This window comes from Stenella coeruleoalba, assembly GCF_951394435.1.
Source record: "Stenella coeruleoalba genome assembly, chromosome: 1".
Taxonomy (NCBI): Eukaryota; Metazoa; Chordata; class Mammalia; order Artiodactyla; family Delphinidae; genus Stenella; species Stenella coeruleoalba.
Genome location: NC_137169.1, coordinates 177,017,143 through 177,044,354, shown reverse-complemented (window position 1 = coordinate 177,044,354; position 27,212 = coordinate 177,017,143). Strand labels below are relative to the sequence as shown.

Sequence of the window (27,212 nt, the reverse complement as noted above, 5' to 3'; positions counted from 1 at the left end):
AAGGATGCAGATTAATAAGGGGACAAAAACGTGCCCTGACTCGATTTTAATGTGATTTTTGCATGAGCTTCCAAGCTGATCAAAGGGTAGAGATTCTCTGTTCAACTGAACAGATGTCCTTTGAGTGTTTCCATGTCCTAGACACTGTGCCAGGCACTGTGGGGCTTGCAGAGGTGGGAGGTGGATGGGTGGGAAGTGCAGGTTCAAGTCCATTGTAGCTGAAATGTAGGGAATGGGGGCGGGGCAGTGGGAGGTAAGTGTGGGTGGAGGCAGATCCTGGAAGGCCTCGAACGCTCTGAGTTTGGACATTATTCCTTGGCAGTAGGGAGTCGTGGAAGGGCTTTGCGGAGGAGGGACATGATCAGACCAGAATTGTCCCTTAGAAACCCAAACAAAGTGGCAGTGAGGGTGATGGCTCTATCATTTGAAAAGATGGAGCATATGACCATTTCTGAGGGCATGAGGTGGGGACAGGTAGAGACAGTTGTAGTGGCCCAGGAAGTAGGTGGTAGGCTCTGGTCTAGAAAAGGCAACTGGTCTCAAGGACTGTAGAAGAGATATCACAAAGGTCAAGCTCACAGACCACAGGCATTGGTCTGGGTGATGGGGAGGAGGGCGATCACTGGGTGAGGGAAGGAACATGGGTGGAGAAACAGGTTGTGGGAGGGGTGACTCAGTCTTGCAGAGTGTGTGTGTATTGGGGGAGGGCTGCCCTGACACCTGGAAGAAACAAGTTAAGACAGGTGAGGACCTGAGACGGGGTTCAGGTCACAAGCCATTTGGACAAGGTAGATGACATCAGCAAGGGAGACAAACAATGGGTTGGTTTGTCCATTCACCCATTTATTCACTCATTCATTCAAAAGCATAGCTTGAGCCCCTCGTTTGTGACAGCGCCTCCCAGGGCTTTTTAAACAGCAGAGTGCCATGGTCCGACACGTGGCTGGAGGAGAAACTGGGGGCAGGAGATGGCACAGGAGAGGAGTCCAGAGCAAGGCTGGGACAAGGGCGAGGGGAAGGCTGTGAAGGTGGCCATGAAGGCCCGGGCAGTGTCAGGAAAACCAAGGGAAGGTGGTGACATGAAGGCAAAGAAGGAGAGTGGCGGGAAGATGTGGCACAAAAAAAAAAAACCCTGGCCGAGGGGGGAGAAACAGGCAGTGATAGCATCAGATACTGCAGAGAGAGCAGGAAGGGCTGGAAGGTCATTGGACCAGCCAAAGAGAAGGTCAGCTGAGCTTTCCAGGAGTGGTCCCAGCTGAGCGGTGGGGGCATGAGCCGCAGCCAGCTTCGCGGGAAGGAAGAGGACTGAGGGCAGACACTGTTTCGAGAAATTTGGTAGCACCGGGAAGTGCTGGAGAAGCCTCTGTTCCCATCCTCCATCCCTTCGTGTCCTGTTTTTTAACTTTAGATTAGGAGGATCTGAACCTGTTTGCAGGCCTAGGGAAGGAGCTGGTAGACAAGGGGAAAGATGAAAGAGAGATTAATTGATAGGAAAAAGTTCCTCTAGAGTGTGAGGTATGGGAACCAGCCCTCACTTGGTGACATTGTTCTGGAAGGTGGCTGGGAAGTTTCTGGGGACAGAAGGGAAGCCTGCGTGACTGAAGTAACTGGAGAGAGGAGGGGGCCTTCCCTGTGGCCCTGTACCTCATGAAGGAGGGGAGCTCTTGGAATTCCTGCACTCTCCTATTGCAGGCTCCTGTCTGACTCCCCACTGCCCACAGCTGGGGCCTTCAGAAGGCTCAGCTGGGGTCTGGGGAGGCCGCCCTTTGATGGAAGTAATGCCAGGCCCTTTTCATAAGGCACCTGCTCAGATCTTGGAGACCTGATGGTTGAAGAAGAGTCAACCACACTACTTTACAGTGGCTGACAGTAACAACTGTAGCCGTGGAGAGCCACATGGCTTAAGGCGTCAAGACGTCAGTCATGTTTTTATGCCTGTGGAAGCAAGTTGAAGTCTGTTCTGTCTGTACAAGGGCACCATCGCTGTGAATAACTGCAGCTGTAAAGGTCATCCTCTGGGTTACTCTCTGTGAGCAAACCAAACCTCAAATAGGTGTGTCTTTTATTTTGTTCCTGAGAAACAGTGGCAGCCCATAAATGCCTTAACGTGCTTTATCTACTTGATTTCATGTCACAGTCCTAGAAAACTCGGCTCGTTTTTACAAGCGTAAGGATAGCGTATACTTTATTCATTCAAAATGTATTCAGTGACTGCGAAGAACACTCTTATGAATATATGTGGCATGTGTCCGTGGCTGGTTTTCACCCAGAATAAAAGTTTATATGAATGCTCCAAGTAGAGAGAGGATAACACAGGGTTCAGGTGAGGTCAGCAGTAGCGGGAGAAGGTTGCAGGTGGGGAGAGATGGGCGGCTCCTCTGCATCTTTGTTGTTCATGTGGATGAGGGGGGAAGGTGGCCTCCAGATTTCAGTTTTCTGCCTACAAATGGCTAGAACCGACAAATCTAGCTGATCCGTGTTTCCTAGGGTTTCAATGGAACGAGGGAAGGGGCTGATGACGATATAATAGTGATAATGTTAACATTTATTGATTTCTTACTGTGTGCACCAGGTACAGTGCCAAGCACTTTGGATGTATTGTCATTGAATCCTCGCAGCAATTCTGCAAGGTAGATGGTGTCATCCTCATCTTAAAGATGAGAAGGTTCAGAGAGGTTAATAGAGTGTCCAAGATCACACAGCAAGAGCATAGCAGAGCCAGGCCTTGAACCCAGGTCCGGTAGACCTGAGGGCCTGCATTCAGCCACCAGCTTGGGATGAGGCCGAGCAGCCGTGCTACTCGGCAGAGGCCCAAGGTGGCTACAAGTAGCCCCGAGGTTAGGGACCTCAAGAGGAGGCCTCTTCCCAAACTGCAGGCTCTCCCCCAGGCAGTTAAGTGGCCATCTGTCAGGACAACTGAACTCTGTTACCTCCTGAGCCCAGGAGAGCTCAAGCCAGAGTTCTGGCAGCTCTCCCACCGTTTAGACAGGAGCTCAGATTCTAAAGAGTTGTCCTCTGTTCTCTCTGTCCTCTCTCCCAAGGAGGCAACAGACTGGGCCTGGGTGTCATGTACATGGGGAGAGAGTTAAACTGGCCCATCTGTAATAAGGCTTGTTTCTTCAGGGGCTCAAGCCCACCCCTCAGTAGAACCAAACTGGACACCCCTCCCTTCTGGAGTGTCTGCTGAGCCAGGCTGGGAGTCCTCGGTGGCCAGAGACATGAGCCTCGCTGCCCCTTTTCCAAGATAAGGAACCAGGACAGATCGCCTCAGAGAGCAGCTAACGTTGTCCAGGGTGTGCGCGGGGGGTGTGAAGCGACTTCACTTTATTTTTTCGGATGGGTCTGCATCACTTATTTATAGAGCAACTATTTTCTAGTCCCTATGTGCCGGGTCCCAGCACTTCGTAGAAACAGACCCCCCTCAGCCAGGTGTCCGAGCCGCAGCTTCCCGGAGTGCTCCAGAGCTGTGGGGGTGGGGATCAGATGCAGGACACCAGGGAGAGGAACCAGGGTCCCGCTCCAAGAGCAGAGACCGCCTGCTCTCATTTTACAGATAAAGAAACTGAGGCTCACAGAAGTTAAGTCATTTCCCCAAAGTCACCCCGTTTAGTAAGCAGCTGGGTCTCAAACACAGAGCGCTCAACTGGCGCGGGTGTTGTGCTCTTAGCTCCACTGACTCTTTTCTGTGTGTTTGCTTCCAGTTCTTTAAGGCCTCTTCCAAGACCGGCTCAGGAGCTACACTGTCAGGTGGGTGTCCCAGCTCGCGGGGTCTCATTAGCGCCGTTAGCATCTTTCTCCCCCTCTTTCGCCTGGGCTTCTCCTGGGGTGAAGAGAGCCCAGCAAGGTCTGCAGGGTGAGGAGGTCCCCACAAACAAATTTGTGTTTTCCTGGAAATGTCGTTCCCAGCCAGCCTGGAAGATGCCTTTGGGAAAACAAGGCTGAAGAAGCCCTTCCATTTGGGCCCATCCGGGAAGCAGGGAGGGTCACACGTTCCCAGAATAGCCCTTCTTGTCCAAGTGGGGTTGACACGCAGAGGGGCAGCCAGATAGCGTGGGGAGGGCCCTCAGGGCCCAGGTCTGAGGGACTCTCGCCTGCCCTGAGGGATGGGTCCCCCTGCCATGCTTAGGACCACAGGGGTGGGATGCCCCCGCCCCTCATACAGAGGAGGACTGAGATGTGCTCTGTTTTGCTCAGCTCATGCCCTGGGCCCTTTGCTTCCACGAGGCAAGCTGACAAGGGCACTGGGATTCGTTCTCCTCTCTTCACGCCCCTTGCCTGTGTCCATCTTCATTTACAGTGGCTGGTGCCGACGTGCAGATGCTGCGGGAGAGGCTCATTGATGCCCTGGAGTCCCATAATGACACGTGGCCCTCCGCCTGTCCCCCACTGGAGCCTGCCAGGTATTTGGGGCTGGGGCAGGCCCAGGGCAGTGTGACAGGATGGCAGGCCTGGCAGTGAGAGGACAGTGGGGGCAGCAGGGCTGGGGACCGGGCTGGTTCTTCCTGTTGCCTGAGTGGTGGACACTCCAGTGGACCGGAGCCCAGAGCTGCCTGGAGCAGCTGGTGGAGGGCTTCCCATTGCTGGAGGTCCTACCCGAGGAGCCCTGACTTCCTGGGGCTGACAGGGATGCAACGGCCCATCCCACCCAGTGGGAAGGAAAAGACGGGAGGGGTTCTCTGGGTCATACCTGCTGCTGCTTCTCAGAACCTGGAATATCGGAGGGATGCAGCTGGATTTCACATGATCTAACCCAGGGAGGGTCCCTGAGAGGGTGGGCGTGGGGAGGAAAAAGGGAGACCAGATGCCGTTTAGAGGAAAGGGGATGGGGGACTGAGAAGCACAAAGCCCTGTAAAATGAAGGTGCTCATTTCCTGAGCCATAGCAGTGACCGGGGGATGGGGAGGTGACTCTCCTCCCTGGGCTGCAGAGCATCAGGTGGCTGGTGCCCTATATCTATCTACCTGCCCGGCAGCCTTCCAGGATCGCCTCCATTCTAGGAAAACAGGATAATGAGGTGCATGATGTCTCACTCTAACTCTCCCACAGAGGGAGACAGGTAGATTGAAAACACGAGGTCCTGCCCTTCTGGACGAGAACTCCGGATAGGAGAAAGCCCACCTTAAGGGGCCAAGAAGGAGCAAATCCAAGTACCAGCTGGGGCTGCTAGAGGGAGCCCAGCCACAGAACACAGTGAAGGTTCCGGATGCTGAGAAGGCCTCAGGAGGCAAACACTGGGGCTTCAGCGCCCACACTAAGTCTGCTGGTGTCTGGAAAGCTGAGGCCCTGCTGAGGGACTGTGTTTCCAAGTGTCAGTTGGTGTTGAATCCAACTCACAATGATTCTTTTATCATCTTTCCCAATTCTCCATCCTCCCAGAGGGCCTCATGGAGCCCCTGGACTGAGTATATGGTCTTGGTTTGGGGTTCCCAGCCAGACCCCCTCTCTCCAGGAAACACCTCGCTCCTTCTTCCATTTCTCAATGATCTTGTCTCTGCCTCTCTCTCTTTCTTACACCCACCCTCCCTCATGGTGCCTTTTCAGCCCAGAAGATCTCAAAAGCAACCAGCCAGGTAAACCTGCCAGCCTCTCTCAAAGTGATCCTTCTAGAGAGCTTTAGGGAGGAGGCGGGGACCTGTGGTGGAAGGTGGGCTGCCTCTTCCAGAGTGTGAGTGGGAATGGACGGGATGGGGGCGAGTTACATGGTCAGCCGTCTGTGGGCTCGCTCTTCTGCCAGCCTTGGGGAGGTCTGGGGAAGTTGCCTGAGAGGCCACCTGCTCCCACCCCAGGGGCTCTCAGTGACCATCCACCCACTGGGGTACACTCGGGCCCCCACCTCTCTGGCATGGCGTTTGTACTGTTGCTGGGCTGGGCTCCACTGGCCCCATGTTGCGCCTTCTGTTTGGAGGTAACCACTGCCCCATCATTGGATCCAGAGGAGGGAAATAGGTCATCAGGTTGGGGACAAAAGTAGATGCTGTTGTCTCCTGGTACATGTCTAATGATGTTCTGCTTTTAATTGAAATAAGGGAACAAATCATTTTTGTATCATGCAATTGTTTTCTATTGAAACTCTGCATTTTTAAAACAGCTTGTATCTTAATTCTTTGATTTGGGGGGAATAATAAGATTTGCCTTCTTATTAATTTCCACCTTCGTCCTGGGGCCCTAGTTTCCTCGTATTAAAATAAGGAGGTTAAAATCTTAAAATAAAATTAGATAGCTTCTAAGATCTCCTGTACCCAGGACTTTCTGATTCTTTAGAAATCTTAAAATAAGATTAGATAGCTTCTAAGATCTCCTGTACCCAGGACTTTCTGATTCTTTAGTTCCTTTTGTATGCCTGCTCCAGGGGTGGAAAAAGCACATCTCCCAGTTGGTAGTGGCTTAGCACAGATCAAGGCTTGTGTCTGATGGGTAGTAAACACCAGCTTCTTAGGGGACCAATAAAAACTGCCCTCTAAGCCTGGGCCTTACCCAGAGCATAGAAACACCTGGTCTCAAAGCATGCCTCCCCCGGTCTCCTCCTTAGACTGCCCGTACACACTCCTGATGCTGAAAAAACAACCCAAATAGGTGGGTGAAGTGAAGAACCAGGTTTCGGTAATAGGCAGAGAGCGTCTTTTGAGACTCAGGGTTTGGTTTACTCCCACTGGAGGGCTGGCATGGAGAGACTTCCTCGAAGTCTTGTGTGCAAACAGAGGAGGAGGTGTGTGTGGCCGCATTCACGGTACTGGGTCAGCCACGTCTGCTGTCGCCGGCAGTTTTGCTTTCTTCCCACCACAGAGAGAGTGACTGCCAGCGTTGTCTCTTGCAGGCTGAAGGAGATTACTGGATTCTTTGCAAGAAATGATGAAGATTACCTGGCCCTGATCTTTGAAAGGGAAGGCTCCTACCTGGGTAGAGAGGTGAGCTGCCTGCCCGGTCCCACAGCTCCTGCATAGCCGCTGGGAGAGAGCCAAGAGCAGGGCTGTTCCTGTGCCCTTCTTAGCCCAGCACTGGCCTGACCCCTGCTGGGGGAAACGGGAAGTGTAGGAGCTGGACCTTTCTGTCTGCTTGGATCTTCCTCGTGGAAACTGAGAATGATAACACCTGCTGTTTATTGAGCATTGCACTAGATTGCTGACACACGTAGTTGCTGATCTTTCTAATTAACGAAGATGGTCAAATAACAGGTCGAAGATCACACAGCCAGTGAATTGGTAGAGCAGGACTTCAAACCAGGTCTGTCTGCCTCCAAAGCTTGTGTTATTTCCACACTCCCTTGCCCGCAAAGAATGGAGTCAAAAATCTGGCGGGGAGGGAACATCAGAGAGCCTCTAGTCCCTCTTGAGGAAACGGGGTCCCTTCCCAGGTGAAGCAGATCACAGAATCAGGCGGGTTGGAATCTCCACTTCATCACTTATGTGCTGTGTCTGTGATCACGTTACTCAACTTTCTTGAGCTTCGTTTCCCTACCTTTGAAGTGGTGACAGTTACCTTTTTCAGAGTATGTGTGGGAACATCAAGTGAGGCGGTTTAGAGGAAGAGCCTGCATGAGTAACTGGCACAGAGTGCGTGCTTTATAAAGAGCCGTCCCCGGCCTGATGCAGAGAGTCTGCCGTTCCACCGCTGCCTCATGGACTTCGCGGGCCACTGGGCTTTTCCCAGATGCAGAGGTGGGACAGGGTCGGTGCTTGGGAGAAGTTCCAAGGCAGTGCAAGGAGATAGAGAGAGAGGGGATGAAATTAAACACCACTGTGGACTCCGAATGGTTTTCCTCCTGAAACTCCCCAAGCACAGTTGAACGCTCTGAGCTGTCTCCAGACCTCTCAGCCCCGAGAGGGGAAGCATGGAGGTGGGATGGGCAGGGAGCTTTGCTGAAGGAGTCCCATTCCAGGCCTGGTGTCATGCCTGTACAGGTGATTGATAAATGTTCATTGGAATCAGCTCTTCCTCCTACACTCCCCCATTCCCCTAGTCACCAAGGGCACTGGTCCCGTGTCCATGCAGAGGTGCCCAGGGATGGCTAGTTTGAGAGTCAGGAGGGCACAGTGGCCAAGAGCCCCAGCTCTGGAGGCAGATCGATCTGGGATTGACAGCCCAGCTCAGGCGCTTGCTACATGAGTGACCTGATCACATGATTTCACTGCTGAGCTTCGGTTTTTGCGTCTACTATACGATAGGAGTTTTATTTTTTAAAGAAATACTTACGTACATAACTATTTACTAGTCATTGTTAGAAGCACTTTTATAAAATTAACCCATTCAGTCTTCTTAACAGCCCTTGGAGGTGGGTATTGTTATTACAATTTTGCAAGTAAGGAAGTTGAGTCTGGGAGAGGTTTAGTCTGGGGGGGCAGGATTTAAACCCAAGCAGCCATGGTATACTGCACCACCTGGCTTGGTCTGCTAGTAATTGTTCCTATTTCATAGTAAGTATTATTTTGAAGATTAAATGAAACAGTCTATATACAGAACATAATACCTATTTAATAAATGTTACCTAACAGTATATTTCTCCTTCTTAATCCTTTCTAAAAATAAAACCGTCACGTCTAAGTATGTTTTTCTGATTTGGAATATAGACAGAAAGTCTTACAAATATCAGAACAAAACTGAAACCACTTTTATTTTCTTCCAGATATCAGATACATACACTTTTTTAATTTACTTTTTTTATTGGAGTATAGTTGCTCCACAATGTTGTGTTAGTTTCTGCTGTACAGCGAAGTGAATCAGCTATATGTATACATATATCCACTCGTTTTTGGATTTCCTTCCCATTTAGGTCACCACAGAGCATTGAGTAGAGTTCCCTGTGCTATACAGCAGGTTCTCATTAGTTATGTGTTATACATATTAGTGTATATATGTCAATCCCAATCTCCCAGTTCAGCCCACCCTCTGCTTTCCTGCCTTGGTGTCTATATGTTTATGCTCTACATCTGTGTCTGTATTTCTGCCTTGCAAACAGGTTCATCTGCACCATTTTCTAGATTCCACATATATGCGTTAATATACGATATTTGTTTTTCTCTTTCTGACTCACTTCACTCTGTATGACAGTCTCTAGGTCCATCCACGTCTCTACAAACAACCCAATTTCGTTCCTTTTATGGCTGAGTAATATTCCATTGTGTATATGTACCACATCTTCTTTATCCATTCGTCTGTTGATGGGCATTTAGGTTGCTTCCCTGACCTGGCTATTGTAAATAGTGCTGCAGTGAACATTGGGGTGCATGTGTGTTTTTGAAAACCACATCTTTTTATGCCTTTTACAAATTGTTCTCATTGGAAAGAAAATTACACCAAATTGGGACTGTCCTCAAGGATTCAAGACGTGTGGTCCGCACCATTCCGAGCAGGCAGCATTTGCACTCCTTACAGCAGGGCAGATGTAGTTGGCGGCAGGAGGCTCTCACTCATCACGATAGTCTACTCTTGGAAAGGTTTCGAGTCTGGCTAGAGCACAGCTGCCACCAGGTGCCTGCTCAGGCCTTCCCTCTGTCCAGTGGCTTGGCCTACCCACCACCAAGTGTCTCACTGTCTCTGCAGGTGACTCTGGACCTGTCTCAGCGCCGGGGCGTAGTGGTGCGCAGGGTCCTCAACACACAGCATGACGTGGTGAACGAGTTTGGTGTCACCAGCTTCCCATCTTGCTACCTGCTGTTTCGGAATGGCTCTTCCTTACGGATCCCCGTGTGAGTGTCTCTCTGCCCCCTCTCTCCCCTCTCCCCGCGCTCCTCCTTTCTTCCTGCCTCGAGAGGCTGCCAGCCTTTCACAGGGGCTGACGGGTTCTTTCTCCTGTGAGTCTTCCGAGGAGTCCATGGGCACCCTCTGCAAGAGAAGCAGATATCTGCCTACGGTGGGTGGGGTGGTGGGCATGCTACAGCCAGGAGTCCGGGCCCAGAACGCTGCCCCCAGCTCAGCAGTTCAGCCTCAGGTCCCCGGCGTGCTCAACACCCAGCGTTGGCGCTTCTGCCCCATCCCCACCGCGGCCCTGGCCCTATTCCCCATCCTCCTCTCTCCACAGACAGACTCATTGGCAGTCTGCAAGTGCCTGGCAAGCGCTCAGCTACGCCTGACCCTCCCTCCCTTTGGTTTTCTAATTGCAGAAAAGTTCATTAGGAGCCAGACAATAGCCAGTTCCGAAATGCCAAGAGAGAACAATCAGGCCAGCCGCAGCCCCTCTGTCAGGCTCCCGCTGCTGAATGGTGCCAGATGGTGCCTCAGTGCCCTCCCTGGGCAGATGATTGATGTCCACCCAGCCCTGCAGGCAGGAGTGCGAGGGCCAGGGAGACCAAGGCTGGCCTGAGATGTCCAGTGAGCCACTCCTCAGAGCCATTAGTGCCCTCCTGCACCAGGGCTGGGCAGCGCGGCCACTCGCCCTCACCCGGCCCCAGTCACCTGGCAGCACTGGGCCAGGCCTCGTCAGAGAGCGCTGGCGGGGGGCGGTGGGGGGGGGGCAGGACGATGGCCGTGGGGACAGGGAGGGGCAGGAAGTGCCGGTCCTGGTGGAGAGCGGAGGCATTGTTCCCTCTCTTGGAGCTGGCGGAGGGGAAAATTGTTTGTGACGACGCTGCTTCTAGCCACCTGCTCGTCTGTAAACATGGGGCCGGGACAGTGGAGTGGAAAGCAGTGCTTCCCGGTGCCAGGTCCCCTGGGGTGTCCCGTCACGCTGCTGGTCTTCACATCCCTCCCTCCAGGGCCCTTGACCAGGAGGCGCCGCCTGCCCTTGAGGACTCCTCTTTATGAGACGAGAGAGAGAAATCAAAAGGATCGTCAGAAATGTCGTGGTTTGGGGTCGTTGCTGCTACTTTTTAAAAATCATGTATCAAACTCCCTTGACCTCCCTGGGGAGTAATGTCACCTCTGGTACCTTGGAGCAAGCTTGTGAGCTTCCTTGAGGCCACGTGCCACTTTGTAGCTTTGGTCTCTGGGGAGGGTCGTCAAACCCACCGTCCGGTCCGTGGCCAGAAGGAGCGCTGTCCCCAGAGGGCCCTCCTGCCCCCGAAGGTGCCCTGTCTCCCCACCTCTCCGAGGCAGGTTGAGGAATTCACGGGCCCAGCCGCTTTTCCAGGTGGGTTTTGACTTCAGACTGGTGTCAGAGAGGCTTTCCACAGCATGAGCAGTGAATAGAAAGGTTAACGTGAGGCAGGGCTGCCCCAATTTTTACCTCACTGAGGATAAGACCGATCCAGGTTCAAATATTTCTGAATAAACATTCCTGTCAGGTGAGCCACCCGCCTCCTCTCCTGCCACGAGTTAGCTCTGGGGTTTTGTTCCTCCGTGCTCACTGCCTCTCCCCCATGGTTCCCTTCCCTCACAGGCTTATGGAATCCAGGTTCTTCTACACCATGTACCTGAAGAGGTTCTCCAGGGACACCAGCGAGACTGTCCCCACCCCGACTGCGCCGAACACCTCTAGACCCATAGCCCCTACCGTGTGGAAAGTTGCAGATCCGTAAGGCCACGCCTGGGCCTCCTCTTCCCTTCCTTTCCTCACCCTCTCTTCTAATCACAGACACGCCCCCCTTCCTTCCACACTCTGTTCCTTGTCACAAGCTTGGCACGTGTCATACTGAGCCCAGAGCCCCCGAGGGCTGGCCTTGGCCTATGGGGGCCCTCGGCCGCTGGCCACGCACAGGAGAGTCTTAAATGGGCGGAGGCGGCAGCGTCTGCTGACTGTGTTCTTCATGATGGAACGCATACTTTCCGATGCCCACATTCCTTAAGCTTAACTCTATTCAAGACCAAGTAGAATCAGCTTGGAAGGATAATGTGCAGCCTCCAAAACAACTTCCCACCCAAGCAGTTATTTCTGCAGGGCAGATGCAAGCCCTGCCCAGAGTTTACAGTCCCTTAGCAGCATCCCTTCTAGGAAGGCACCCGACCTCACTTGAATGCTTCTGGTGTCAGGAAGCTCACTACTTTTCAAGATAGCCAGTGTCATCATGCACAGTTGTCAGCACGAGGTAACTGTTCTCTCTGAGGCTCCTTGGCTGTGCCCTGGTGGTAGAATTTCTGCTTGTTGGGCAGGGAGATGGGGCTGTAGACCTCTTGCTCTGGCCCCCAGCATGGTACCACGTGGAAATGGCTGACCAGGCAGCTCAGAGCTGAGTCCAGAGAGCGGCTTCCACAAGGGGGGCTGCACGAGAGAACTGGGGGCAGGGTCACTGGATTTCGGGAAGGATTTTGCATCCCAACACGAGAGACTCTAAGGGTGGAAAGTGCTAGTGGAGAGGTTTGTAGTAAATCAGGTGGGAAGGAAAGAGAAAGTAAGAGGTGGGTATGCTCATTATAATCATTCAAATTATGATTATTCAGATCATTCAAATTGCTATTATGGCTGACACTTCTAGTCTTATGTGCCAGGCTCTGCGGGGCACTTCCGTCCATTATCTCCTCTAGTCAGGGGGCCACTCCTTAAGGCATAACACAGGAACGGAGAGGTAAACTGAGGCCCCAGGACATGGAAGTGGAGCAGAGGGAGGGGACTTTGGCACGAGGGTAAAGCGCAGGTGGCCACAGTGCTCACCCCGTCAGCTGACCTCGTTGGCTTCCCACCACCTCAGGAGGCAGGTGGGGCAGGAGTCCATTTTACAGGTGAGATCACTGAGGCCGGAGAGGCGGGTTGAGTTGCCCAAGCCCCCAGAGCTAGGCCACCATAGAAGGAGGCAAGAATCTAGGGGTCAGGAGGCAGGGGTAGAGAAGCAGCCCTTCCCTCAGGACCCTGAGCCCAGATCTCACAAGAGCGTGATGGGCACGGGGTGGAGCAGCCAGCTGGGAGCCTGCAGCCCTTCCCCCAGGGCTGGGGTCAGCCCGAGAGGTGCAAGATGGAGCCCTGATGCCCAGGGTCTGGCAGCTGCAAGGACGTCAGCCAAAATAAACGTAAAACCCCACTTCCCCTTCTCCCCAGCCCCATTCTCAGCCTTGGCGGGCAGCAAACCCTTGGTCTTTCAAAGAGCACCCAGCTTCCCGAGCCATGTTGTGTGGGTGCGCCCCTGTTGGTCTACTTGTCTGTCCCTAGGGATCTTTGTTCAGAGCAGAGAATGAAGCTCAACCTTCTACTAGTGGCCTGATAAAAACACCTTTAGTGAGTGATGGGAGAGGCTGGCCCTGGACCTGCAGAGGGGGAACCCTACTCTGTGCCAGGAGCTGCTGAGAGTTTTACATTTGTGCTTTTGTTTGATCCTCTCAGCAACCTACCTGTGAGCAAGTTATTACTATCCCCATCTTACAGATAAGGAATTGAGGCTCAGAGAAGTTAAGTAATTTGCCCAAGATAACACAGGTAGTTACTGGCAGAGCCAAGTGCTAACCTATTCATTTTATTTTATTTTTTTACTGAAGTGTAGTTGATTTACAGTGCTGTGCCGATCTCTGCTGTACAGCAGAGTGACTCAGTTATACACAGACAGACATTCTTTTGCCTGATGGTCTATCACAGGATATTGAATATAGCTCCCTCTGCTATGCAGTAGGACCTTGTTGTTTATCCATCCTATGTGTAATAGTTTGCATCTTTTAACCCCAAACTCCCAATCCTTCCCTCCCCAACCCCAAGTGCTAACTCACAGGACTCTGTGACCATCAGTAGTGCCTCCTCTTCTCCCGCTTTGGCCCTGGGTGCTTCTCCCCAGCCCCTGCCCCATGGTTAATACTCTTTTCTCTCCCTGGCTCCTTCTGGGTCCTTAGCTCCAAGATCTACATGGCTGACCTGGAATCTGCACTGTACTACATCCTCCAGGTAGAAGTGTCCAAGTTCTCTGTCCTGGAGGGGCAGCGCCTGGTGGCCCTGAAAAAGTTCATGGCGGTGCTGGCCCAGGTGAGCAGGACCCTGCCCTCCCTTGTCCGGCAGCCCCACACCACATGGGATCAGTGCGCATCCCTGAAGCAGGCGCCGGGCCAGCCCCTCCCTCAGGAGCTCGCGGTCGGGCTGGACACCTGGACCCACGGCTGTCCCAGTCTACTATGGGCTGCTACCCTGCGGTCTGCGCCCTCCTCCCGTCAGCCCCGTACCACCAGGAGCAACCCCCTTCCCTCACCCTGCCCTGTGCAGGGAGGTGGGTGGGACCCAGGGCCTGATGCCCTGGGGATATTCCCAGCTGGCTCTGCCTGCCTGAGTCCTCTACCTCAGGCCGAGCCTGGAGTGCAGCCTCTCACTCCCTGCTGCGGTCACTGGGAAAGCAGGACGCGCGGACCCCAGTGAAGGAAAGAAGGCTTTTCTGAATCTCCTCTTTTCCCTCCCAGACTCTGGCCAAAGTCTGACGCAGCTCCCTGGCCTTAGCCGTGCCTTCCTTATTCCTTTGTAGTTTCCTGCCAGCATGGCTACTTCTCCAAGTGTAGCTCCTCCTTACTGAGGACCTGATGTGTGTCAGGCATTTAATCCTCTTAATCTCGCCGCAGGGTGGCAGGTGCCACCCCCATTTAAGAAGTACAGGTCGCTCAAGTGATGTGCCTTAGGCCTCCTGTTTGGTGGTGTCGTGGCCAGGATTTGAACCGGGGTCCCAGCTTTAGAGCCTGTACCCCTTCTCTGCCACGCTCCTTGCTCGTCTCTCAAGGTGAGATGTGGGCTGCCTCTTCCCTCTGCACCTGCCGCCTCCTCCCTCCCTGCATCCTTCTCTGCGGCTGCAGGTCCACTGCCAGTGCTGCCCTACTTAAATCCCGACGCTCTGGCTGCCGAGGACTTGCTGAGTCAGGTGCGGGCTCTGGTCCCCCTCAGAGGCTGACTGCTGACTCAGCCACCCTCGGCCCCCGGGAGCCAGGTCTGAGCCCCTCCTTCTGGCGCAGGTCTGCGGGCAGCTGGGACTACCTCTGGGGGTGGTCTGCGCCTCTCCCTCGGGAACTGCCGCCAGCCTGGTCCCTCTTCCCTCCTCACCAGGCCTGGCCCTCTGGTCCACTTGGCTTAGTGACGGGCATCTGTGGCTGCACCGAGGACCCTGTGAGGTGGCAAGTGCTGTCACAGCGCTGTTCCGGTCTAAGGCAAGGCAGCTTTCAGCCCCTCTCAGATGTTCCACGCAGACTGGGCCCCTGTTCTTCAGCCCAGTCTGATAATAGAGCCTTTCCTCAGAGGCCTCGTGAGCCGCTTGGTCCTCAAGTTGCCGAGGCCCAGGGTGGCTGACCCAGAGGCTCAGAGGGGAAAAGTCCTCGAGTAGTTCTGTGTGCTGTCCTCCTGCCTGACACGTGAGGCGGGGCCCCAGGAAGCAGAGAGGGGTCCCCTTACCCCCCCAGTCCAATCCACTCTGAAGCACTCATCCCAGGGGAATTATCATGTGCTGCTTGTATCTCTCAGCTGGACTCGAAGCTCGTTTGGGTTTGGCTCCCAGTGGGACTGTTGCAGCCAGTGTGAGGGAAAAGAATGAGACCCAGGAAACGCCCGAGCGGGGCAGAGGCTTAAGCAGCACCCTCTCCGTGGTGCCCGCCGAGCTTCTGCCCTCAGCAATGCTGGAACTGAGTTTGGGGTGAAGGAGTCCTCCCTGCCAGAAGCCAGGACCCTCAGAGAGGAAAGTGGAGGGCTGGGGGGCACGGGCTCAGGGGCATCTGCTGTGCAGCACAGCCCCTGGAGGCTGCGGAGTATTCTGGCCCTACCCTTGCCTGGGTAGCTTTATCCTGAGGAGCAATAATAGTAGCAGCTACCGTTTCTTGAGCTCTGACAAGGTGTCCGACTCTGCAAGGTACTCCTTTGTGTTTTAGCTTATCTGCATTTCTCAGAACAGACTCCACGGGGTGGGTGCTAGCATTATCCCATCACAGAGAGGGGAATGGAGGCCCAGAGGGGTAAAGCACCTTGTCCAAGGTCCTCCAGCCGGTGAGAGGCTGAGCTGAGATTTGCGCCTACGTCTCGTCTAACCCACACCCTTATGCACTCCGTGCGTGGAGCACTGAAAGGCTGAGTGAGTAGAGCTCACTCTGCCTGCTCAGCCTTAGGGACCTGTCAACTGTGAGTATGGCCAGTTGGGAGGCACTGCCCGGCGGCCCAGCCCGGGATCTCCCTGCTCCCTCACGGAAGCGGCTGGCAGGACTGGCCACTGGGTGGCGTGTGGTCACCAGGGTTTCCCTGCTCCCGGCGCAGGGTGACTCCCTGTAGTCCAGAGCCCCTTAATTCATCCTTCCTCCTGACACCGTGGCCTTAGAGGGCGTCATCCTTCCAAATCAGGACGATGGGTGAAGGTCAGTGAGAAACGCTGACTTGAAGCTGTAAATTCGTGTTGAGAGCCCAGAGGCCCGTGTGAGCTGACCAAGAGGGAGCGTGTCAAAGCACAGGATTCTTTCCGGCCACTTCTGCTGGGGGACAGTGTCCAGCCTGGAGATAAGAATACGCCATGACTTTCTCAGAGGACTGGGTCCCTTGGCAGGATTTTCTGTTTAGGGATCATTCCTGTCTGCAGCACCCTTCTTCTCACAAATGCTTTTCTTTGCTGGTTTTCCTTCTGTGTTGCCCTCTCGACCTGCCCCTTCGTGGTTTATCTGACCTGCTCTGCTACTGCAGCCCTCTCTCTCCCTCCTCCCCCCACCCTGGGTGTGTTTGTGCGTGCAGTGCGGTGCGCGCACACAGGCATCCATCCTCGTCCCTGGAGTCCTTGTGGTTTTAAAGTGCTGATACTAATCCGATTTGAGTTGACTTATTGTCAGAGTGGCTTTTCATGCTCCTCAGAGACTGTTGGGAGTTCCCGTCAAGATTTGGATCTCGGCTCAAGCCCCTGCACTGCCTTGTCCCCATTGGCAGCCCGTGGAATACAAATGAAAGGCCATTTGCCAGCCTCGCCCAGCTGGTCAGTTAGCGAGTCAGCTGCTCTGTCAGAAGATGAGCTGAACAGAGGCCCGTGTGGCCCAGGGGTCCCAGCAGCCCTGGGCAGCGACACAGGAAGGTGCTCAGCCTTCCTGCCAGTGAGCGTGTGGTCGGGTCAGGACTGGAGCCTGCAGCCTGGAGAGGGGGCGGCCTTGAGGGCCTGGTCCCACTGAGCGCCTCTGCCCACCCCTCCCCCTCGCCTTCGCAGGTGCTCCAGAGCAAAGGTAGTGAGGAACCCACATGTGGGTGTTAGGCAGGATGTTTTCCCGGTGGTCTTGGAACATTCTAAAAAATGCCTCGGCCCACTTCAGCCTGGCCCCCGGCCTTCCCCAGGACTGCGGAACTCTGGGGGAATTATTTCTCACTCTCCCCTTATCGCTCCCATAGTACTTCCCTGGCCAGCCCTCGGTCCAGAAATTCCTGCATTCCATGAGTGACTGGCTCAAGAAGCAACAGAGAAAGAAAATTCCCTACGGTTTCTTTAAAACTGCCCTGGACAGCAGGAAGGAGGTGAGTGTGGGAGGGCTAAGGAGGATCTCCACCTCATGCTTGATATCTATGGGAGTGGAAGGGCTTCACCCTGTCACCTCTGACCTCTGTCACCGACCTGCACTCAGGAAGGAGGCAGTGATCGTGGTTGGGTCCTCCCATTAGGAGCGAGTAAACTGCTGTTTATTGAGCCCTCTCTGTACAGACCTCATTTAATCCTCGCAGCATGAGTGGAAGGCAGATATTACCCCCATTTAGCAGATGAAGAAACAGAGGTCAAATAAGCTAATATCATACAACCTGTAAGTGGTTGGGCTGAGATTTAGAACCAGTTGTGAGACCCCGGCGGTGAGAGAGCTTTTTTTTTTTTTTCTGCGGTACGCGGGTCTCTCACTGTTGTGGCCTCTCCCGTTGCGGAGCACAGGCTCCGGACACGCAGGCCCAGCGGCCATGGCTCATGGGCCCAACCGCTCCGCGGCATGTGGGATCTTCCCGGACCGGGGCACGAACCCGCGTCCCCCGCATCGGCAGGCGGACTCTCAACCACTGTGCCACCAGGGAAGCCCGGTGAGAGAGCTTTTAATTCCAGCCCTCTGTTGCTCCCTGGCATGCTGTGCTCCTCAGCAACGCTTCTGTCCAGGGGCAGCTTTCTGGGCTCCTGCTCTCACAAAGGTGGGCACGTCAGCCAGGAGAGGTGCAGAACCTCACAGACGTGTGGGGTGTCAAAGCTTGACGGGACCTTAGAGATGATCCCCCTCGTTCTACAGAGGGGAGGCTAAGGCTAGAGTAACGATGTGACCCGGTCTGTGTCACGGGTTCTCAGACCTACTGCTCCTTTGACGGGTGTCACCAGTGGAAGGGAAATGCCACCTTCAAGGTGATAAACTGAGAAAGGGACCATTTGTTCTGGGGCTCTGTGCTGACCTGGAGTCTTCTGCAAGTTGCCCTCCCCACTTCCCACGCCAGCTCCTTTTTCTTCTCCGCATATGCATTCATGCTTGTGTGTGTCCCTTAGGGTGCTCTGACTGCCGACAAGGTGAACTGGGTGGGCTGCCAAGGGAGTCAGCCGCACTTCCGCGGCTTTCCCTGCTCCCTGTGGGTCGTCTTCCACTTCCTGACCACGGAGGCAGCTCGGCAAGATGTAGACCACTCACGAGAAACAGGTGAGTCTGGGCCTGTGCACCCCTTGCGCCTCAGCCGGCCCTGTCCTGCCCTCCGCTGGCTCCCCGCTGCAGGCCTGAATTTAGGGGAGTCCGCCTCTGCAGCTGGCCACACACAAGCGGCGGGCCTGGAGTAGCCACTCAGTCCTGCCCGCTGCCCCCGAGGTGGTGCCCCACCAACGGGCGTGAGGCTGCTCCCTGGCTTTCTTGTAGCCGTAAGCCTGATTTATTTTTAGTCTTCCCGAGAGAGTTCTGGTTCTATTTTTTATACTCCCATAAAGAAAAGAACTATGCCTATTTCACAGTTTATGCAGCTGATACCATAGACTCAACAATTTTACTGCACTTCCCACTGAAAAATCATTTTCTAGGGGAACCTGGGGAAGTACTTTTCCCCCTTTGCCCTGTTTCATCCCCAAACCACGCAGCTGCTCTCCACAACCCACACTGCCCCACAGCCGCACACAGCGACTGAACGGGTGGGCATCTAGCTCACGGAGGGACCAGGCTGACGCCAGACCCTGGCCCAGCCTGGAGGATACAAAGGAGGAAGAGGCAGTCCCTGCTCCCAGTGGGCTGTGAGACAGGTGGGCACAGGGCTGCCATGCAGCCTGCCAGGGCCCAGGGGGAGAGCAGGACGTGCGGGTGGAAGAGAGGGAACGCTCCACGCCATCGGGAAGGGTGGGAGGAGGTAAGTGAGGGGGAACGATGGACAAGAGTCCCCGACAGAGGAGACGGCCTGTGCAGAGACAGAGGGAACAGGGGGAGCTGCCGGATGTGCGGACAGCCAGCCAGTCTGTCAGCCCGGATTTACGGAGTGTCTCCAAAGAGCCGGGCCCTGCTCTAGGGGTGGGGTACAGCAATGCATACAGCGAGATGTCCCTGCCTCAAGGGGACAATAGTCCAGTGGCAGGAGACAGACAGTAAACACACAGATCATTTCAGGTGTGATGGTGAGTCGGTGAAGAAGACAGAGCCAAGCGGTGGGGGAGGGGGGCTGGAGAGGGGATGCTGTGTTTAGACAGGGTTTCTGGCTGGGGGAGGCTTCTCGGAGGAGGGGCCCCTGTGCTGAGACCTGATTGGTGAGAGGGAAGCAGCGGTGGGACATCTGGGATGAGAGCCCCCCGGGCTGTCTGCTCAGGCTGCCATAACAAGGTGCTACACACTGGGTGGCTTAAACAACAGAAACGTGTCTTCTTACAGTTCTGGAGGCTGGAAGTCCACAATGAAGACGTTAGCAGGGTTGGTTCTGTTGAGGCCTCTCCTTGGTTTTGTAGATGGCCATATTCTCCCTGGGTCTTCCCACGGTCCTCAGTGGGGGTGTTCCTGGCTACGTCCAATTTCCTCTTCTTACAAGGACACCAGTCATATTGGATTAGGTTGTACCCCAGTGACATCATTCTCACTTAATCACCTCTTTAAAGACGCTGTGTCCAACCAAATACAGTCACATTCTGAAGGACTCAGGGCTAGGACTTCAACATAAGAATTTTAGAGGACACAGTTCAGCCCATAACCCAGGTCAAGGACTAGTAAGTGCAGGGAACAAGTCTGGTGTGTGTGCAGCACCAAAAGGCGGCCAGTGTGGCAGAGCCTGGGAGTGGGGGGAGCAGGAGAGGAGGTGGGCTTGGAGGTCCTGGTGTGGGAGGGAAGGAGATTTCAGTCTCTGCATTATGAGAATCTACTAGGGACCTTAAGCAGGGGAGTGATGCGCACGAGATCGGTGCTTTAGAGCGATTACTGGGTGGAGGGTGGGCTACAGCAGGGCAAGGGGGAGGCAGAGCAGCCAATTAGGAAGTTGTGGAACTTGTCCAGGAGAGGTGGTGGTGGCCTAGACTAGAGTTGTAGGTGTGCACATGGAAGAAGAAGTGGGCAGGTTTGGGAATATTTTAAAGGTAGAGCTGATAGGACTCAGTGACGGATTGGATGAAGACTATGCAGGATCAAGGACTTTGGTCAGACCTTGGACTTGTTGGGCCTGAACGTCAGGTAGTTGATGGTCCTATGAGCCGAGAAATGGGAAGGCTCAGGGCGGGGAGGGAGTAGATGGGGGAGGGTACACTTAGTGGTCTGTGCCTGTTGGATCTCTGAATGGAGATGTAGACAGTTGAGTCTGCAGTTCTGGGGGGAGGTCCAGGATAGAGATACAAGTCTTGTGGTCATTAGCATATAGACGGTAGTTCAGGCCTCGGGACCGGAGGAGCCCATTAGTGGGTGGGCAGAGAAGAGGGCTGAGGCCTGAGCTCTGGGGCATTCAGCATCCAGACCTCTGCTGGGGGCACAGGGGCCAACAAAGGAGACTAAGAAGGAGTGGCCATTGCAATTTCAAGAGGTCCCCCAACATAAAGAGTTTCAAGAGCGAGAACATAGTCAGCCAAGTGGGGAGGTGGTGTGAGGCGAGGACCTCCCTGGCGAGAGCTGTGTCAGTGGATTAGTGGAGAGAGATGCCTGGTTGGGTTGGGCTGAAGAGAGGGGGGCCGGGAAGAAATTGGAGGTAATGGGGGAGTGATTGGGGTGTGACTGGGGTCAGAGAAGGGGTTTCTTCGTTGTAGTTCTTTTTTCTTGTCGGAAGGAGCCCATACAAGGGAGAAATTGATGATGCCGTAACACAAGAAAACATTCGCGGGAGTGAAATCTTGGAAGAGGCGAGAGGGGTGAGGTCCAGAGCATGAGCCAGGCGGAGGAGGCGAGGATAGCTGCAGGGCAGGTGGTGAGTGGGTGGCGGGGGTGGAAGCGGGAGCTGAGGGGGCTGAGGAGGTGAGAGGCAAGGCACAGCTTGGCGTGGGCACTGACGTCGCCAGAACCGAGGGCACGGGCAAGGGTGGTGCGTGGGACAGAGAGCTGCGTGCTGCAGTCCCAGTGGATGGAGGGGTCAGACTCAGAGATGGAGCTTTTAAAGGGCTGGGGGGATCGCAGCAGGAAGGAGAGAGAGTTTGGAAGCAACCGACAGCAGGGAGGGTACTTCCGCCACCTCCAGCCCTGAGTGTGGAAGACGGAGGGGTTTAAGGGGAGCGGGTTTGGGGGAGCAGTGGTATCTTCAGGGAGGAGCCTGTGTCAGAGCAAGAAGAGGGCGGGTATTCAGAGCCTGTGCTGTTGCCAGGCCAGAGAGCCCAGTGGGAGGAAGTGAGGGGGCCGGGGAGAAATGGAGACAAATTAGGGAGCGTTCGGGGCCAGATCGGGATGGGCTGTGGACGCAGCATGGCACGATGGGGAGCGAGTTGGAACAGGAAGCCTAAAGCAGGAGGGGCAGAGTAGGGGCCCACGGGATAGGGGATGGGCACTGTGGCCCCTGCCTTCCTCTCCAGCCACGTCTCTAAGAGCCTGAGTGTCCTGACAACGCGTTTGGACTTTATCCTGAGTGTCTGTAAGTGATGAGGGCCTGGATAAGAGGCAGACGAGGGAGACTGAGGTTTACGAGTTTGGAAGGAGATGGGGTCAACTCGAACATGCCCCCTGGGAGGTGAAGTAGACAGGGAGACCTGAGCCCCTCACCAGGTGGGCTGGGGTGCGTGTTCCCCGTGCAGAGGCGACCACGGTGGGCCTGTGATGGGAACAGTGGTGGAGCCAGCAGGGACAGGCAGCCGGAAGGGCCCCTGTGACTGGAGTCTCCTCTCCCCTGTAGTCAAGGCCCAGGAGATCCTCCAGGCCATCCGGGGCTACGTTCGCTTCTTCTTTGGCTGCCGAGCCTGCGCTGGCCACTTTGAGCAGATGGCCACTGAGTCTGTGCACCAGGTGGGGAACCTGAGCAGCTCCATCCTCTGGTTCTGGTCTAGCCACAACAAGGTCAACGCTCGCCTCGCAGGTAAGGAAGGGCCTGCCTCCAAGGCTGGAGTCACCTGCAGAGGGAGGGTGAGGCGGGGGAGCTTTGGAGTCTGGGACCAGAGGCAGGATTCGGGACCTTCTTTGTCCTCGAGGTTACACCCCGTGTTTCATGGTGCTTCTCAGCACCCAGAGCCCTTTCACGTGCTCTGCCAGCCCTGCTGATGTATGTCAGTATCATTAGACCTGTTTTCTAGATGAGGAAACTCAGGCTTTGGCACCGTGAGACCCTGGTCTTCCGATGCCATTGCTCACTCTCTCGCCCACACCAGGGCCCCTCCCTCTGGCCTGTTGGGGTCCCTTTCCTGCCTCGCATGTCCTGCTTTCTGGCTCTTGGCCCCTTACTCAAACCAACAGAGAGGAGAGAGCTGGGCCTCTCCCCGCCCTGGGAGGGGTATAACGATAAAATATACTTGAAGAGAAAATCCTGGTCCTTCCTGGAGAAACCAGGGACCGATTCTCACGGGAGAGGCCTTGTCTTCTGAATATACCTCATTTACAGTGTTTTCTATTCCCCGTGCACAGGAGTCAGATGGGTCCAACAGGCAAAAGCATTAAACTCCAGAGGTGGCCAGAAGCTGGTGGGTGGGGAGGGAGCCACCTGTGGATGGAGCCGGGGCTTGTCTGTGGGGAGAGAGGAAGTGTGTTTGGCTGGGACAGACCTCCCAGGGGCGGCGGGAGATGGGGGATGAGGCCTGAGGCGGGGCCAAGGTCAAAGGAGCCCGTGGAGCAGGTGGCTGTGCAGGCGGCTGCACTTGGTCTGCATCTCCTGGGGCCTCCTGGTGGACTTCAAAAGAAGACACGTGCTGTCTCTCCTCCCACCCCTTCTCTCCCTGCCCCTGTCTGCCCCTGCCACCAGATGCTCATTTGACCCTCCAGCCTCAGGACCTGTAGGCTCCTGGCTTCTCTGGGGGCCCAGCTGCTGCTGGAGGGCCAGGAGCCCATGCCTCTCCCTGAAGGGAAGGCCGAAAGGAAGGCAGTGTCCTACTCTCTCTAGAGGGGTCCTTTCAGATCAACTAGTAACAATAATGAGCAGGTGCAAATGGGGTGCTCACTTTGCAAGGCCTGATCACTATGACTTCTCACGGGACCCTTGGAATCTACATGTTGCTCCCTCCCCAAAATAATCATTCTGATTTTTACATCACTTACTGCTGCTGCTTCTTCATTCTGGCCAGCAACTTTTTTTTTCCTATTAAACCCTTTAGGGGAGGTACCTCCTCCAAGAGAGATGGGCTGATTGCCATTCCCCAGGTGACACTGGAAGAGGGGCCGGTGGCAGGCCCTCTGGGGCTCAGCCTGGGGCTCTGCCCACAGTGCCAGTCCTGCTTGGGGTCCCAGTAGCCTGGTGGGAAGGGCAACTTCTTGACTCTCTCCTGGGTGTCCTTTTCCCCATCCAGGCCCCCAGGCCTCCCCACACCCCACCCCTTGGGGCCCACCTGACGAAGAAATTCCACTAACTCCTACCTACCCCAGAGGACCGCAGGGGGTAAAGGAGATGCCTCGTAACTACCATGTGCCTTGAGCTCTTGCTTTAAAAACATTTTCCCTTTGATTACAAAAAGAATGTATCTTCACTTGCGTAAAACCTGGGAAATTTTAGAAAAATGCAAAGAAGATACATACTAGTGGACCATCCAGTCTGCAAGACAGGTCGTTCTGAGTCTTCTCGCCCTTTCTCATGTCTGGTCCAGGGGTACAAGCCAGCAGTGAAGTTGACAAAGAGAGACAGTGGGTTAACACGGGGAAGTGACTGGAAGGGAAGCTGTGGAGTTCTGGGGGTGGGGGAGGGTAGGAACGTCCTCTCCCAGAGAGGCACCAGTGTTGGGCCCTGTGGTGGGCCAGGCTCTGTGCTAGGTCTTTCATCTGCCCTCTCTCGCGCGCATCCTTTCCCAGGGCAGCAGTGCCCCCTTTTTGCAGATGAGGGAGCTGGCATTCTGAATGGAAGAATGCGGTCTGGGCTTCCGGGTGGCCAGTGTGTCACAGGCAACCTGTGTGTGCTTCCCTCCCCAGGTGCTCCCAGCGAGGACCCCGAGTTCCCCAAGGTGCAGTGGCCACCCCGTGAGCTCTGTTCCGCCTGCCACACTGAACTCCAGGGTGCGCCCGTGTGGGACCTGGGCAACACCCTCAAGTTCTTGAAGACCCACTTCTCCCCGAGCAACATCGTCCTAGACCTTCCTTCGGCTGGCCTGGGCCCCCGGAGGGGTGCATAGAGGATGGCAGTCCCCCCAAGGCAGGTGGAGCTGGAGCTGGCGATCGGAAATTTTACTCTGGGCCCTGAGAAGGCTGAGATCATGGCGGGCCCAGGGACAATGTCCCCTGGAACCACCATCCCAGATGTTCCAGCAGAGGGACCTGGGGCAAGTCACCCCCAGGAGATGCAGGCTGGCCTCAGCATGGCCAGAGATGAGCCAGACCAGGAAGCTCCTGAGCACATAGCGGGGCTTCAGAGGGATAAGTTGGAGCAGCCAAAAGGGCGGCAACGCTTGAGCAGGCGAGACACAGGAGCCGTGTTTTTGGCTGAATTCCTGGCTGGGAAGAACTTCCCCAGAGGCCCTTCAGAGCTGAGGCGAGTGGGCCGCAGCTCCAAGCAGCTGGCCAGCGACCCTGACGGGGAGCCAGAGGCCGGGGCCAGGCAGGACCGGAGCCAGTGGCTGCAGGTGCTGGAAGGGAACTTCTCCCACCTGGACATCAGCCTCTGTGTGGGGCTCTCCTCCGTGTCCTTCATGGGTCTGCTGGCTGTGTACACCTACTTCCGGGCCAGGATGAGGGCCCTGAAGGGCTATGCCAGCCACCGCGCAGCCCGAACTATCCAACTTGGGAGGGGGCAGGATAGGGAGCTGCCATCCCTGGGCTCTTCCAGCCCCCTGCACCCCACCCCTCCCACCTTGTTCCTTGTCCAGGAAAATCTAGGAAAACCAGTTACTGCAGCAGACCTCCCTGGGGCTTCTGGGAAGGGATGTTCCGTAGACAGGAAGACATGCACAGGGTCCAGGTTCATCTGCCAGCAGAGGGGGAGGACAGCCTTGGGCAGTGGGGTCGGGAGACTCCATCCTGGGCCTCTCAGCACCGAATTCCTCTTTTTCAGCTTGTTTGAAGTCCTCCCTCATTCTTCCTAAAGCTTCAGTGATTCCCGCTTGGTGTTGGCCCTAAACTGGGGCAAGTGAGGCTGCAGTCTCCAAGGTTTCCCATCTCCAGAGGAGGGGCCCCTGGGGCTGGAGTGGACTCCTTACTACATCCCGGGACTCCGTCCATCCTGCTACAAAGAGCCCTTTGCACCAAAGAAGGAAGGACTGCCTCTGGCCCTCTGTGCCCGCCCGTCCTCCAGCCCCTCAGACCCTCCTGGGTAGGGTTTGGCTTTACGGTGGGCTTCGGAAGCTTCTGGAAGTCATGCTGGTCTCCCAGGTGAGGTCTGTGGGAGGAGGGCCTCTGGCCGGCTCCTTCCCAAACCTTGGGTACAGGAAGGGTACAGGCTGGAATCGGTGTGGTGATGGTACTGGGCTGGGGGCAGGGGGTGGTTAGGGAGGGCTGTTGGGATCTCTAGTGCCTTAGCTGTGAGAGGCTGAGAGAAGCGTTCGCTTTGAACATGCTTTGGCTTCTCCGCATTGGGCTCCACCCCTCTTGGAGCTGGGTCTTTTGTCTCTTGTTGATTTTCATCTCCAAAATAGATGCTAATCTTTACTGTGGAGGGAGGGGAGTGTCGTCCCTCTCAAGGGTCCACCTCCCATCCTGTAGAGGTTAACAGGGTCAGAGGGGAGGATGACACTGTACACGTGCTTGATCCCCACTCTGCCCCACGGTCGAGGGGGCTCTGGAATAAATTATTTTTGTTAAGGCAAGCGCCGGTGTGTTCCTTAACTTGCTACTAGTGTCCGGGGCTGGGTAGAATGTGCAAAACCCAGCCTGACCTGAGATGCAGCCAGCTCTCGGGGGGTCAGAGCGCCCTTGTCATAGCGCCTGTCTCCTGGATGGGGCCCTCCCCCACTGTCCACAGAGCTCTCTGTGCCCCGAGCCCCTCAGTCCCGCCTCCCCCCCCCCCCCCGCTCCCCCGCCCTCCCAGGGAGCACCTGCCCGGGTGCTCTCAGTTCTGCTCCAGGAACCTTGGCCTGCGCCCGCCTGACCCCTCCTCCGGCAGGCGGCCTACATCTCCAGCTCTCCTTGGAGGAAGGAGAGAGGGCTTGTTTTCCAGAGCCAGCCTGGGCTGCCTGCTCAGCAGGGAGGGGTCAGCCAGATTGGAGAGCCTGCCCCTAATCCGGCCTGCTGGGCTCTACAGGGATCAGAGCAGCTGATAATGAACCTCATTAAGGGAGAGCAGGAGCCTCAATCCGATTTGGGGTTTTCTCTTGGACATCTTCGCTCTGCTCAGATGGCCTCGGCCCTGTGTGGAGCAGGTGGGGTGCCAAGCACGCTCCCTCTGCTGGGGCAGCTGGGTGGGGAGGGTGGAGGGGGGCAGGCAGGTCGACCCCCCGCTTCCCTGCTTGTGTTAGCCCTGTGTCACCTCCTTAGCTGCCTGGCGCCTCGGGTGGATTGCAGCCCGGAGCCTCTCTGCAGGCCTCTTGTCTGTCCAAGAGTTTCCTCTCTGTGTCCTTGCTCTAGTCACCCACCTGCCCCCTCCATCCTCCAAGGCGGGCTCGGCTCATCTCCACCCCTGCCCCACGGGGCCCTGGCTGACAGGCTGACAGGCCCACCAGAGGGTGAAAGAGGCTCCCGGGGCCAGTGCCCACTGGGCCAAGACCGCTTGAGTACGCCCGCTCCCTCACCCCCTGGAACCTGACACGATGCCAAGAGCAGAGGATTTCTTCCAGCCAGCCCTTATGGCTCCAGTGACCGTATTTTCTAAAACCAGCCTCGGGTGTTCAGAATTAGGACGAGGCTGGAAAAGCTGATGGAGCAGCCCCAGCTCCACGGTGACTGCCCACAGTGGCCGAGGCAGGAGGCAGGGCCTTACGTGGGGCCACCAGGGCCCTGGT

The 27,212-nt window shown here is 55.5% G+C and overlaps 1 protein-coding gene across 1 annotated transcript in view; it reads left to right on the top strand.

The window, feature by feature from the left end:
- Positions 1 to 26,100, top strand: part of QSOX1 (quiescin sulfhydryl oxidase 1) — a 41,471-nt gene extending 15,371 nt beyond the window's left edge. The window contains exons 3-13 of the mRNA XM_079945611.1: positions 3,702 to 3,747; positions 4,298 to 4,400; positions 6,815 to 6,905; positions 9,538 to 9,683; positions 11,312 to 11,446; positions 13,681 to 13,810; positions 17,162 to 17,284; positions 18,279 to 18,426; positions 22,046 to 22,225; positions 24,256 to 24,475; positions 25,331 to 26,100. Of these exons, the coding sequence (XP_079801737.1) occupies positions 3,702 to 3,747; positions 4,298 to 4,400; positions 6,815 to 6,905; positions 9,538 to 9,683; positions 11,312 to 11,446; positions 13,681 to 13,810; positions 17,162 to 17,284; positions 18,279 to 18,426; positions 22,046 to 22,225; positions 24,256 to 24,455 (1,302 nt within the window). The 3' untranslated portion in view covers positions 24,456 to 24,475; positions 25,331 to 26,100. The remainder of the gene's footprint in view (positions 1 to 3,701; positions 3,748 to 4,297; positions 4,401 to 6,814; positions 6,906 to 9,537; positions 9,684 to 11,311; positions 11,447 to 13,680; positions 13,811 to 17,161; positions 17,285 to 18,278; positions 18,427 to 22,045; positions 22,226 to 24,255; positions 24,476 to 25,330) is intronic.
- The last annotated feature ends 1,112 nt before the right edge of the window (positions 26,101 to 27,212 follow it).